The sequence below is a fragment of the Sprattus sprattus genome (assembly GCF_963457725.1).
Source record: "Sprattus sprattus genome assembly, chromosome: 20".
NCBI classification, from domain to species: Eukaryota; Metazoa; Chordata; class Actinopteri; order Clupeiformes; family Clupeidae; genus Sprattus; species Sprattus sprattus.
This window is the reverse complement of record NC_137918.1, coordinates 9598796-9612425: the sequence shown is the minus strand read 5'-3', so window position 1 is coordinate 9612425 and position 13630 is coordinate 9598796. Positions and strand designations below refer to the sequence as shown.

The window sequence follows — 13630 nt, the reverse complement described above, 5'->3', positions numbered from 1 at the left end:
GTCCTGCTCTGTACGTGTTTGCGTGCCTGGTGTCAGTAGCATGTCTCATATAGTGCAAGGCACACATTTACACACAGCTCAGGTTTCTACCTGCTCAGTAACACTCACTCTAAACCCCATTCCCAACCCAGAAAACAGCATCAGTGTAACCTGTTCCGCACTGGACTTTGACATAAGTCAAATGAAAGCAAACCCCTGGTGTTAGCATTCACTAACACTTCTCTGTTAAAGTGCTAGGAAGGAGGCTCACCTGGTAGCTTCCATTCCACCTGCTCATAATGGTTTTGACTTTGACACCACACAGGAGTCTGCACGTATCTCAGACATTCTATCCTGCTATGCTCATCAAGCTAATGCATTGATTTGAAAAATCAAATAACCAGATGTTCTGCCTGAATGAGCAGAAATTGCGTAGATCTTGTATAATTAGGCAGTATATGAGGAATAATGCTCCTCACACAGAAATCAAATTAAGGCTAAACTTGCTTGCCAGAAAAAAAGGATATCCTCACACATTAACCAAGCAGAATAAAGCTTCTATGCAAAGATATGACCTATAAATTCTCAACTGAAATGCCCAACATCCCAATTTTGGGGTGTGTGTGTGTGTGTGTGCACGTGTGTGTGTGTGTGTGCGCAAGTGAAGATGCATGTCTTCAAGTGAATAGTCCTAGTTGATTGGCTCATAGCCCTGTGGATGCTGGCTTTTCTTGAAGATGCAGGCCCCAGCCCCCCCGAAGAGGATGAGGGCCAGGGGAGTCCCCAGCCCCACGGCCATGATGCTCAACACCAGTGGAGAGAAAGAGTCTAGCGGGGGAGGACCCAACCCCACCAACATAGACCTGCGGGAGAGATGGAGGAAGAGGGGAGACAGAGATGGGGAGAGAGAGATGAGAAAAAGATGCCTTAAACTTGTGAAAACATAATTCCTTCAAGTTCTTATTGAAATAGTATGGCTAATGAAAGTGACTCTATGGCAGAGGTGGTGTAGACACACACACTCTGAATTCAACCTCTGCATTTGACCCATCCAGGGAAGTGACACATACAGCACCCAGTGACACACACACAGTGAAGTGAAGTTACACTAACCCGGAGCAGTGAGCTGCCTTTGGCGGTGCCCGGGGAGCAGTGGTTAGGTGCCTTGCTCAAGGGCACTTCAGCCGTGGATGTGGGCATGGGAGAGCAGTGGTCTACCACTTCCCCCGCCCACCTTTTTTTCTACTGGTCGGGGATCGAACCAGCCACCCACTCTACGGTTTCCAGCCTGAAAATCTAACCAGTAGGCCACGGCTGCCCGCAGTAAAAGTAATTGACAGTAAAAGAGAGATAAAGCGGTATCCAAGGGGACTCCGGTGTGTGACCCACCAGCTGAGGTAGTTGGTGACGTTGTAAAAGGGATCTGAAAGTGATGTTAAGTGCAGATGTCTGCTGCCCGTCTCTGAAGAATGCTCGGACCCACCCGGAGGGTGGCAACTGAGAGACAGGGACAGGGTTGGAATGTCGGCAGGGAGTGGCATCCTCAAATTTGGGATGCGCTGTCCGATAGGCCACCGGCTTCCACTGGGTGTACTCCAGAACTGTGGAGGAGGCGTTGCTGGGAGACGAGACCCACTGAGACACCTGAGATACAAGGAACATGGCCGAGCATTAGTGACCAGCACACACACATTCATCTTATAGCACTTCAAGCTCTTGTCTGTAAAAGGAAGGCCACCACTAGAGCTTCTTTCATCATGTAAACATATCAAACCAGGGGCAGGCCAGGACAATTCAAACTTTATTTGAATTTTCTGATTTTATTTACATTAAACGGTTAAAAGTGCATGTAGGCTACACATTCTCTTCAAGCTACAAATGTTTTTTTCTGTTTAGATGGGGAATATGGGGCATATACCGGAAAAAGTAAAAAAAACTTTTTTGAATTTTAAATCTATGGGTCAAAGTTTGAAATGTAGGTATGCTTGTTAATGTTTATGTGTCCAAAATGTTTAACTAGTGACAGAATCCAAATCCTGACAGATTTTGAACAAACCTAATGTTGGAATGGTCAGAGATAGCACTGCATTGACAGTCTGGAGTGAGGCCTGACCTTGAATATGGAGGGTGTGTATTCATCATCAATAGACCTGAGCACATCCACCTGGCCCCGCTGCGCTGCACTGCTCACAGACTGGAGCTCCAGAGCGAAGCGAGACTGGTTTGACCTTGGGGTCACATTATCCAACCACACAAATATGCAAACTGTTATACCAATGCGAAAATGTAGTAGGGGGTTATATGAACTTGTTGAATGATGATTGGTTTGACAGATCTCTTCCAAGAGGACAGAACCACAACCCCAGCTATTTCATCAATTTTGTCTCATAAATTACATATAAGATGCATGGAGACATTATAATAATAATACAATTATGTTTTCTTGCTTTCAACCTAATGCTTTACATAGATCTAGACTGGACTATTGGTTAGTATCAGACTCCATTCTAGGACAAGTCTCTGAAGTTAACATGTCTGCAGCTCCCTTGACAGACTGTCGTCCATTCAACCTAGCTAGTTGGGGTACAGATGTCACACGCTACCTGGAAATGACGTATTACATCCATCCACCAATGAGGTCGCACTGCACCTAATTCAAAATTGTTTCTTGCTAGCTAGCCAGGAAGAAAAAAGAATCGAAGGAGGTGAACGACAGGTTGTTTACTGTTTTCACAGACTCTCTTGGTGGACATAATATTGATCAGAAATAAACTAACGACTGCCGATTGTAGAACAACTGTGGTAAGCGTTAAGTTGGCGACAAAAACGTTTGGACTTCTCTCCCCCTGTGAGGAAAAACAGTCCGTTGTTTGGTAGCTTGCTAGCTATCCATTCGAGAACTTAGGTGCTAACGTTAGCTACTAGGTTTGTTTAACCAGAACCGTAGGCTTGACTTTTAACCTTAGGATTACTAGCTTGTAGTATACACAATCATCAACATGATTGTAACATAGCTATTTAGATAGTATAGCAGACACAGTTAAATTGCCTCGGTATTGGTTAACATTCTACATGTCATGAACTATGCTATCCAATTAGCTATTTAGATAGTATACAACAGCTAGCATAGTTTGCATCAGTTTAACATTTATTCGTTTATATACCATAGTAAGATCTCGAATGGATAGCTAGCTTGCTACCAAACAACGGGCTGTTTCATTTTCCACAGGGGGTGATAATATTACATAAATGAATTCTTATCATCTATTGATGACGGCATGCTTTGACATCTTTAGAAGTGACACGCCTTCCTTTAAGATTTGTGTAAGTTGCTAGCGAATTTAGACAGGCAGAATGCACAACATTGCTGATACAGGTTTTGTAAGGACAGGTTGACCCTAATGTTGCACTTCATGTCTGTAGCTGGTTCGGTACAATCATGGCACGAGAGCGGGGGACGCAGCCCCAGAAAAAGTCCTTCCAGCAGAGTCTGGATGACATTAAAGAGAAGATGAAGGAGAAGAGAAACAAACGCTTAGCAAGCGCCTGCGCTGTGAACAGAGGGAAGCCCAAAACTAAAACAAATGGTGAGATACAAATCTTTGATATATGCTATCACAACAATAAGGCCACAGTGTCCTCCTTCATGACGACTGATATGTAATCGTAAATATTGCCAAAAAAATATTTCCCAAAGATGTTTCTATGTTTATATTAACCTAAATTTCCCTCAGGATTAATAAAGTATCAATCCATCTATCTATCTATGTATGCATTTGTCTGTGGTTCAGTTCAGGTGAGGCCAACTGTGCTAAAGGGTGTGCAGGAGAACAACAAATGGCTGGCCCTTGCACTAGAGGCTGAGAGGGACAAAGTCCGGCAAGCCCAGGGGGTAATACTGCAGCTGAAACGAGAAAGACAGGCCCTCTTCTTTCATCTGCTGTTACTGAAACGAACTCCCCTCACAACGCAGGTCAGTTACAAGTTGGCAAATTAACATGTTGAAATCGCTTTGGTTGTTGATTGAAATGGGGATTTTCTTCAGTCATTGACTCCAGACATTATTTACACTAGTATGGGTCTTTGTCCCTTCCTTTAGAGTTCCACCCCTGAGCCGCGTCAGCTGGACCCTGGCTCTTCTTCCTCTTCCAGGTCAGCACATTACAGTGTTTGTTTATTGTGGTTATTAGCAGCTATGGTGTGAAAACATTCTGGCAAATGTGATGCATACACATACAGGTATGTATGTACAGATACCAAACCTTTAATAGACACGCATACAGGTATGTATGTGTGTACAGTATACAAGGTTTAGTTTATGAAAAACCAGATTGTTTCAGACAAAAATCCTGTGTTTTTTGAGGAAACCTTGTGTTCAGTTCTAGACTTACCTTTGCCTACCTTTGTACACAGCAGTTCCTCACTAGATTTGCTTCAACATAGCCTTATTTTTCTGAACGTTTTGTGCTTTGTGTTGCAGCTGTCTATTGGGGTCTGAGAAAGGAGCAGGGCGTGATTTGTATCCTGAAGACATGGCAACACAACCACCTGAGGCTGTCAGCACAGGTAGGGGGAAGAAATTGTCATCCTGACAACCTTCAAGCTAAAACACACCATCTCTACAAGAACAAGTTTAAAATACGCCTTAAAGTATATGCGAGTGTAGGCAAGTATTTCTAAACCCAGCCTGAACCTGATGGATATGTATGGGTGGGCTGAATAACAGAAACCTTCAGAATACAGGAAGGGCCTTGCGGTTGACTTTGTAGAGCACATACTGATAACACTGTTATTTTCACTAATAGCAATAGAATGTTAGTAAAGCCTACTTGACTCTACACCAGAAACAATAGAAATAGACACGTTGGTGGACTGACATAGAGTGGATGTTGACCATTTCACTTCAACTTTAAGCTGTGGGCATGTCTCCATACAGTCACCTTATCATAAAAACACCAACAAGTAAGGGTGGGATAAAATATCAAGACCGCGATATTTGTGCTTGCTGTACATTATCAATACAGTAACAACAAATAGCAACACATTTTTTTTCAGACTCAGGACCGTTCAAAACGAATTTATATAAAATGAATCATTATCGTTGATCGTTATCAAATAACCATAGCAGTCATTCAACACAATTATAATTAGCAGCAAATAACACCTTTAACAGTTACTGGCTGGGTTGACAGTGCACTTTTACAAGGTTTCTATTTTGTAAAATAGCATAACTTTTCTTGTGGTGAGATTCATCGATATTGTCAGAAGAATATAATATCATGGATTTAGTTTGCTCCCATTTTGTCCCCTGCTACATTTAGCAGATTATGAAGAGGGAGACATTAGCATTACAAATGATACCATTACACGGAGCAGTTTCTGTATGTGAAAATGTCACTTCTACAACTTTTACATCTGTCCCTCTGTGTTTGTGTGTTTTTACCCTCAAGACTCTCATTACCATGACAACAAATCGTCACAGTTACCGCCAAATGTTGGTATAAGGCGTCGGCGTAGAGCTGAAGGACGGGGGTCATTTATTGACCCTGCTAGTTCACCTCGAGCTGCCACGGAGACTGCAGGCCCTCAGAACCCAGAATCTGGACTGGCTAAAACTCAAGAGGAGACGGAGGAGGACACTGGACTTCATGACTGCAATGAGATGCTGGAGACTGAACCGAGCAATGTACAGACTAAGGTGCGCCACACCCCCGAGCCGCCCAAGAAAAGACGGCGAGGCCCCAAACAGGCTGCTTCCAAAAAGACATCTGAGCCCTCTCCCCAGGTGAATCAACCGCCAGCACAGATCCCCGATCCCCCTTGCCCAGTGAGGGGGAGGTCGTTGCAGGCGGTGCCGCATACCCGTAAAGTGGTTGTTGCCCCGATGAAAAGGCCCTGGGAAAACAACAAGCCCCGAGCACGCTCCAAGAGCCGAGATCGCAATGGCAGCCGCAGCACACAGCGTAGCAAGCATCAGAAACACCAAGGCCCCAACCCCAACTCCTCCCTGAACATGAATGACACGTTTGACTTTGACTGCGAAGAAGCAGTTCACACAACCCCTTTTAGAGGGGGGCCCAAGACAGATGAGCGCGAGACTGAAGGAGCTCAGGACCCACCTCAAGAAGACACTCCGCAGACTAACACCTCTCTGTCTGGGGATGAGGAGGGAGACGACAGCCTGTACATCCCTAAAAAGAGGGCAAACAGGAGGCAGGAGAACAACAGTCCCCCCAGACGGGCACGTTCAAAGAGGAACGCTGCGCTCCAGGGGGCTAAACAAGGGAAGAATGACCAGGCCCATACCGTGGACATCAAGCCCCAGCCCCACACAGTGGACATCAAGCCCCAGACCCACACAGTCGACATCAAGCCCCAGCCCCAGACAGGTAGGCACACATTTCTGATGTATTCCTAAAAGGCTTGGTGGTTACATTAAACTCAGTTTCAAAATGTGGCTCACTAACTCTTTTCAAAGGAAAGTGAATGGTGGCCAGAACATTGTTCTGACAAGTGACATGGTCACTTAGATTTAACAGCTTTGGAACTTGCAATCTGGTCATTGTTTAATAAATCCATTTAATGTACTAGTTTCAGAAATGAGGACTGAAGCCACCACTGCCCTAACAGAATCCTCTTGCAAAGAAGTGCGAGTCCCAGAATCCACTGGCACAGGCATCCAGCCTCAGCAGTCTCCTTGCTCAGAATCACCTCCCGATTCTCCAGTGTTCGTTTACTCTGAGAGACTTGATCTGTCAGAGCACAGTGAGGCCTCAAGTATAGGTATGTCTAGTCACCTACTCAACCACTTCGTTTCATTTAAGACCCCAATATACAGATCCTAACTGTCCTACATATCACTGCTTAGCCTTTAATTTATCTTTGTGTGAAATAAATGTATCTTTCAGAAATCCTGGAAGGAGAAGAGCTGGAGCCTCAGATGCCAGATGTTTTTTCTGATATGGAAGAGGAGCTGCTGTTGGTTGGGGACCCGCTATGTGGACTGACAAGCCGAAGCCAGTCTATGGGTCTGAAGAGAGAAAAACCGTTATTAAAATACAGGAGATGTGCAGGCAAGGACCATTTGTTCTTATCAGTATCCATTATTGTAAGGGTACTCCATGCTAAATTAAGTGTTTAAGCTCTTCAGAGGTAGACAGAGCACTTCTTTAGTTCTTCAAACATAATCAAATTAATCGACAGATTTATAGCAAACGTAAGTACACACTTACTAGCCTAGTAGAGAAGTAGCAGGACCTACCAGCTGGCTCGTCAGCCCCATATCCATACACCTTCTAAGAACCACTATTGGGTCAAAAGAGCTCAGTCAAAATTAGGCACCATATATCAAAAGCAAGGTATTGCAAAGAAATCGACGCCAAGATGGAAATGGAAACAGTCTTATTCAACTCATTCTTGTTCCATTAATGAGCTCTTGAGTTTGTTAACTCATACATTTTTTTCATTTCATGTCACCCTCCATATTATTTGATTTTCAATTTGTGGTAGTGGCGTTTTTGTTACAGCACACCCTCTGTTGTGTTTTCTGCAGGTGGAATAGCGGTCCGGTCGGCTGTTGGCGTGGCTCTGACTGACATGACCAATCTCTCCCCGGCAACACGTCGTGCCCTCCCCTTTGCTCAGGACCGCCCGGTCACTGTCCACTCCCCCGTCATCCGCAAGCGCAGATGCACCGCTGCTGTTGACTACAGGCAGCCTTCAATCAGCTCGTAAGCCTCTCCGTGTCGTATGCCTTTGTGTTGATGGTCCCATATCAGATTCAGGACATTTGTATATGTTCTTAAATAGATAAAATCTTGCCTTCTCATAGATATAAAAAAAAAAATATATTTATATTTTCAAATTTTGAAGACCTTCTGGACAAATTAGCGTTTAGGGTAAAGATAACCTAAACAACATGTCTGCACTATAACTTAGTCCAAACCTTGACACCCCCACCCCCAATGGTGTCATGACATAGAAAATACACATGGAACTCTAGAAAACAATGAGCAGTAGATGGAGCAGACACAGTGTTTCAAACTGATCTGGGTTCAGCTTCTACAGGCAACTTTTCCCTACACATAATGGAGTTCTTAGGTTTAAGAATAATGAAAAGTAATGACCCTGACCATGGCTCTCCTTTTCTAATTTTGTCTCTACAGGAAGCTGAGACGTGGTGATAAGTTCACAGACACAAAGTTTCTCCGCTCTCCCATCTTCAAACCGAAACCTCGCCGATCACTGAAGAAGGTGTCCAGTCTGGGAAACTATGATGAGTCGTTTGTAGGAAGCCATTGACCTCATTTCTGTGCACATGTTTGTTCCATTTTTATCTCTGTCCTTTTTAAGACAACCATGAATTCCTTTTACATTCATTTTACCTTTGTATCATAGCTTGAATGTTATCATTAAACTTTTATTGAAACATCAGCCCTTTTGTCTGAGCCCACAGCTGAGAAAATGTTTCTTCATGTGTATTATGTGTATTGCGCTGTTGATTGGGAAGCCTAAGTATTTCTGTGTCCAGCATGTGCTGAAATGAGTCCACTTCTATCACTTTTGTCATTAACCATGAGTAGAAGACAGAAAAAATGAATGAATCAGCTAGCTAGTAAGTTGGAAGGCAAATACTTAAAATGTAAAGCATTAGTATACTTACTTAAGCCTTGGATACATGACTATAGCCTCTGTGTTTAATAGTGTCAGTATCATCTATTTGATTCAGGAGCATAAAGGGCTATGTAATTATCACTTTTCAACTTGTGATTTGAGGACCATTCAATTGGTTTTATGGATGTGTGTCCAAGGGCCAATGCGCCTTGGTAGATTCTTTTTTACTGTCTGGGTGAATTACACGAGATGAAAATTACAATGTCCTGGTAATGACTGCATCAGAGCCGAGAGAAATGTCCTGGCCACGTACAGCCACTTGAAAAAAAATCATATTTTTGACCATAAAAGAAATTGGTCACGTGCACGTATTCGGCAAAAATTAGGGAATCTAGAAACTGAGTTGTTAGCTGTTAAATAAGAGAATAACAGAAGGGTTGATTGACAATGAAAGAAAACCGTAGTTGAAGGTTCCGCAGTAAATGAAAGGGGAAGGGTAGCAGCTAGGGCACAGCGTTAGGGCCTACAGAGGAAATTCTAGGTTCTAAATTATAAAATGAACGTGAGTCTTGTGCGAGTGCTAAGATACAGTTATATTGTCTAATGAGATTTGCGATTTTGGAGCAGATAATGTTGTTAAAAGATTAGCCCCTGTAATCAAAATATGGGCCAACGCTGAAACCGAGTTCTAAAAATGTGTTAAATGTTACAAGCCACACTTCATCAATAATTGCAGTTGTGCAGAAGCTCCTTCATCGTTCGTTCAGGACTTGTCGCTAACTGCGCACGCTCATTTTGAAGGCGGAAGGAGTATCTACACTGAACGGAAGTAGCCTCTTTCTTTCTGATCTCGGACTGCAGACATGGTAGGCATTCGACGTTTCACGCTGAAAATATATGTTGTTTTACTTGAAATGTACAATACTATTGCTTTCTACACATAATACACCTTATGTATATGACCGTTAACTGTCGGAATTTTACTCTTGTTGCTAGAATTACCGAATAATCCCTAGTCAATCTGTTGAAAGTTTTGGGAGTAGTTGACGTACTGTATGTTTCCCCGAAACGTGGTCGTGGAACCAGCTAGCCATTCAGTTTACTAGCAAGCTATTCACTGTGTTGCTGTGTGGTGTCTTGTCATGGTAGGCTTGGCTCGGTGAAATCGGTTAACGCTGCCCCATCACAAAATCAAATCTAGACATACAAAAGGAATGGCCGCATAGGGCAACGTTTTTGTGGCCTAAAGTTGATGTAGCTCTTCAACAGAAAGTGGATTTTTAGCATTAGCCTACTAGCATCTAAGCTAGCGTTAGCTAATGTGGAACAGGCTATTCTCAAACTTAAGACTAACTCGAAGCTGAAGTATGGTCTCGGTGTGCATGCGTTTGTGTTTGATGGGAATAGGCTACCTGTTAGTTATTATCGGTGCAATTGGAACTGCATGCAAAGATCGTGATCAAAGTTGTGAATTAGCCCTGCTATGCTAATATTGGGTTGACTTCATGCTGTTGTGAGATGGCAAAGGGATGGGTTAAAAAGACCATGTTATTATGCACGTTGTGAAGAAATACAAAATTTGATAATGGCAATGTTACTCACGTTGACACATAACCTTTCCACATCAGCTGACGGACCAGCCCTCCATCATGCAGGGTAGTTAAGGGCCTGTGTTGTCACTTTGGCTCTTACCATGTCTGACTCCAGATTGCTTCTTCCAGGTGTTCAAGCGCTACGTTGAGATCGGCCGCGTCGCCTACGTTGCCTTCGGGCCCCATGAGGGTAAACTGGTGGCAATCGTCGATGTCATTGACCAAAACAGGGTAAGTAAAGTGACTGCTCATTCATTCTAACGCAGTCATTCTAACATATTATATCTCCATATAAAGGGGGTGTTTTTTTTTTAGCATGCTATGAATTATTTTCATTTTATATTAGTTGACCCTTTTTTATGTTTTTAGTGAAAATCCCCAGTAGAAATGTGTTGACCTATGGTGTCTTTGAGCAAGGAAAGTGACTGTGATGTGTTTGTTTGACAGGCCCTTGTGGATGGTCCTTGCACTGGCGTGAAGAGGCAGTCAATGCCTTTCAAGTGCATGCAGCTTACAGACTACGTCATCAAAGTTGCACACAGGTGAGCATCCTGAACAGAAGTAGGAACATTATTCCACTGGAGAGATTCTAGATGATCAAAGGCTCGGCCCCTTTTGACACCCCTGAAATGACAATACTTGAATGTAATGGACAAATATTTCTTAAAGGGGAGTGTAAGGATTTTTCAACCTGTGCCCTATTTTTTTTATTTAGTTTTTACATCTTTTTTGGCCCAAACTTTTACTGAGGGCAATTTTAGTTTGAAATCGGTTCAATATTGAATTTGAACGCTATGCATCTACAAAACGGCTAACAATGTAATCCAATGTGCAATGCATCCGTGCCATAGAGTTTTTCCACTACTGACAGCCTCATAATGTGACTAAGTGTCTGACTACAGGAATAGACCTGTGTCTAGTAACCTCAGTAACGAAATAAACTAGAAAATTACTAGCTCCTTTGTCACAAACTTTGATTTCAATCTTGATTATTCATATTAATGTAGAACTCTTTCTAATAGAAAGAGTACTACATTAATATGAATAATCAAGATTGAAATAAACTTAGAAATAAACTTTGATTTCAATCTTGATTGAAATCATTAATAGAAAGAGTTCTACATTAATATGAATAATCAAGATTGAAATCAAAGTTTGTGACAAAGGAGCTAGTAATTTTCTAGTTTATTTAGTTTCTATTGCTTGTTGGACTTTGGGGGTATTTCTTTTCATTGATACATGTATTTTTTTGGTGTTTATATAGTGTTGGCTTATGTATAAAAATGGTTGAATGGGCACACATTCAAAGACGTGATTGACTATAGCTGTAACTCACCATTGTTTATATTGAGACAATATTTATATTATTGTTCCGTTAAGGCAGGGAGTGTATGCTCTGGTCCGAGACTTCCAGCAGCAAAAGTGAGCTAGCCGATAGGGCGCCATTACCCAAACCATCTCCATTTCCCAAACCATCTCCATGACAAGTTAAGGAACGGATAGCAGACAGTCATAGGGCAAAATTCACAAGTTGCCTAATGTAAATAAAATGACCTGAAAAGAAGAGAGGCTAATGCTGTAGGCTATAATGTCAATGTGTTCAAGGCAAACCAAGTCCCCAAATATACTAGTGACACCTTATTGGTGTTACACCCCTATAAACTATGATCACCAGTAATGTAAATTTACTCCCACCCTGCATGCTGAGGTGCTTTAGGTTGTGCAGGTTGGCCATGCGGTACTCAAGTGTGTAATGGTTTCTTCTTGTGTTTGTTTCAGTGCTCGCCAGAAGTTTGTGAAGCGTGCCTGGGAAAAAGCAGAGGTCGACAAGAAGTGGGTGGAGAGTAGCTGGGCGAAGAAGATTGAAGCCAGACAAAAGGTAACGATCCCACTGACTGCTTTGGAACAAGTTTCAAAATGACTTTAGACCTCTTCGCTTGATATGTCATTGTCATGTTACTATATTTATGAGCAATACCAGATTATAAATAGCTTTGGGAGATTTGCTGGTGCTATACAAAGCAATCAATGGAATAACTGGTCAGCAGAAGAAAAGACTTGGCTGTAAAATTAAGTGAGGGCAAATGCCTTTCTGGTCACCAATTTAAACTTATTCTAGTAGCAAATAAGTCAAACTATGGGCTCACCACCCTATCCAAGCTATGGAAATCACTTTGTGAATTAAGATTGTAGATATGTTTACATGCAAATTTGGCAGTAATGGCTTTTGGAAACAATACTGTGCTCAAAAGGTATAGGAGGAGTTGTAAGAATTTGTTTTAAACTGAAAAGACCAATCTTTTAAGTTCTGCATGGAGTACCAATTCACATTGGACATGGCTGGTAGAATCTGAGTGAGTGGATGCTTCATGGAGGTGTTCTTTTTCTGATCTTTTGCTCATGTCTCAACAGAGGGCAAAGATGACCGACTTTGACCGTTTCAAGGTTATGAAGGCCAAGAAAATGGTTTGTACTTCTCAGCACTTGAGACTTATTTTTCTTAGTCAAAGTAACTATAATATATATATTAAAGGGATAGTTCACCTGTGATGCCAGTGTAACTATATAATGCATTAAAGGGATGGTTAACTATATTAAAGGGGTGGTTTACCTGCGATTTCCATTTACTCAGCCTGTTTGATATGGGTAGCTTTATGCAAGAGATGAGTATTTTCATGGGGTGCAGTAATGAATGTTGGAGCAAAATACTTTTTCAAAAAGGTGCTGAGCATAACTTCAGGCCATTTGAGTGCAGGGCACATGAATTGTAACAAGCACAGAATTGCATTAAATACTGTATTGCTTGGCTTTAAAATGAGTTTGATGTACAGTCCCTTATTTTTGTAGCTGTCTTTGTCCCTTGAGTTTTATTAAGGGTCCCCTTGCATTGATGTCCATACTAACATATCTGTTGTTTTGGGTTTGCAGAGGAACAAGATCATCAAGGTTGAAGTCAGGAAGCTGCAGAAGGTTGCAAATAAGAAGCAGTGAGCATTTCTAACAACAATAAAAATCTTAATTGATTCTCTGTCTTCTAGTGTCTTTTTACCCCCTCCTCTTCCTTCTCCCAGCATTATGGTACATATGGAGACCGGTACACACTTTCAGCATTCAAAATGCCTATTGTAGCTCTGAAGGCTCTTGGACTGAACGAACATTACTGGTCAGCAAGAAAATGGCAGCTGAAGTTGAATATTTTACAAGCGTGCACCAAATTTTATTTATCTTTTGCTGCAACTTCAGTAAATTACAAAAGGGCACATCTGGAGATCAGTTCCTGTGTAAGCGTCTTATGGGGCTTTCCACATCATGGAACAGGAGAGGGCACAGTCTGTGTAAAAGGACCCAGTATGATATGAGCTACTTTACACGGTAGAGACTGGTGTAGAGGAGTGCAAATATAGTGTAGCTATGGCTTTCCCTGACAAGTGTGAATAATGAGGGAA

At 42.2% G+C, this 13630-nt stretch overlaps 3 protein-coding genes across 3 annotated transcripts; 2 read left to right on the top strand and 1 right to left on the bottom strand.

Annotated features, from left to right (window-relative positions):
• Positions 1-670: 670 nt before the first annotated feature.
• LOC308381562 (glycosylated lysosomal membrane protein-like) lies at positions 671-2544 on the bottom strand (the record flags this gene model as incomplete). The annotated part of the gene is made up of 4 exons (XM_080859157.1): positions 671-842; positions 1463-1623; positions 2093-2244; positions 2511-2544. 4 exons carry the CDS (start codon positions 2542-2544, stop codon positions 671-673), a joined length of 519 nt encoding a protein of 172 aa, XP_080715283.1.
• Positions 2545-3418: 874 nt separating this feature from the next.
• sgo1 (shugoshin 1) lies at positions 3419-8280 on the top strand (the record flags this gene model as incomplete). Its single annotated transcript, XM_080859156.1, is given in 10 exon segments — positions 3419-3566; positions 3771-3952; positions 4079-4131; positions 4460-4545; positions 5430-6382; positions 6385-6405; positions 6519-6762; positions 6888-7052; positions 7532-7709; positions 8145-8280. Coding segments are annotated over 10 exon segments (2166 nt in total).
• A 1123-nt stretch (positions 8281-9403) lies between these two features.
• rpl14 (ribosomal protein L14) lies at positions 9404-13208 on the top strand. The gene is made up of 6 exons (XM_080858846.1): positions 9404-9458; positions 10314-10415; positions 10632-10726; positions 11964-12063; positions 12597-12650; positions 13113-13208. Exons 1-6 carry the CDS (start codon positions 9456-9458, stop codon positions 13173-13175), a joined length of 417 nt encoding a protein of 138 aa, XP_080714972.1. The 5' UTR covers positions 9404-9455; the 3' UTR covers positions 13176-13208.
• The last annotated feature ends 422 nt before the right edge of the window (positions 13209-13630 follow it).

Excerpts from the sequence above, each read along its gene's own strand:
- rpl14 (XM_080858846.1), top strand. Across the intron at positions 10,416-10,631 it reads ATGTCATTGACCAAAACAGG|GCCCTTGTGGATGGTCCTTG; the intron begins GTAAGTAAAGTG and ends TTTGTTTGACAG. Across the intron at positions 12,064-12,596 it reads AGATTGAAGCCAGACAAAAG|AGGGCAAAGATGACCGACTT; the intron begins GTAACGATCCCA and ends ATGTCTCAACAG.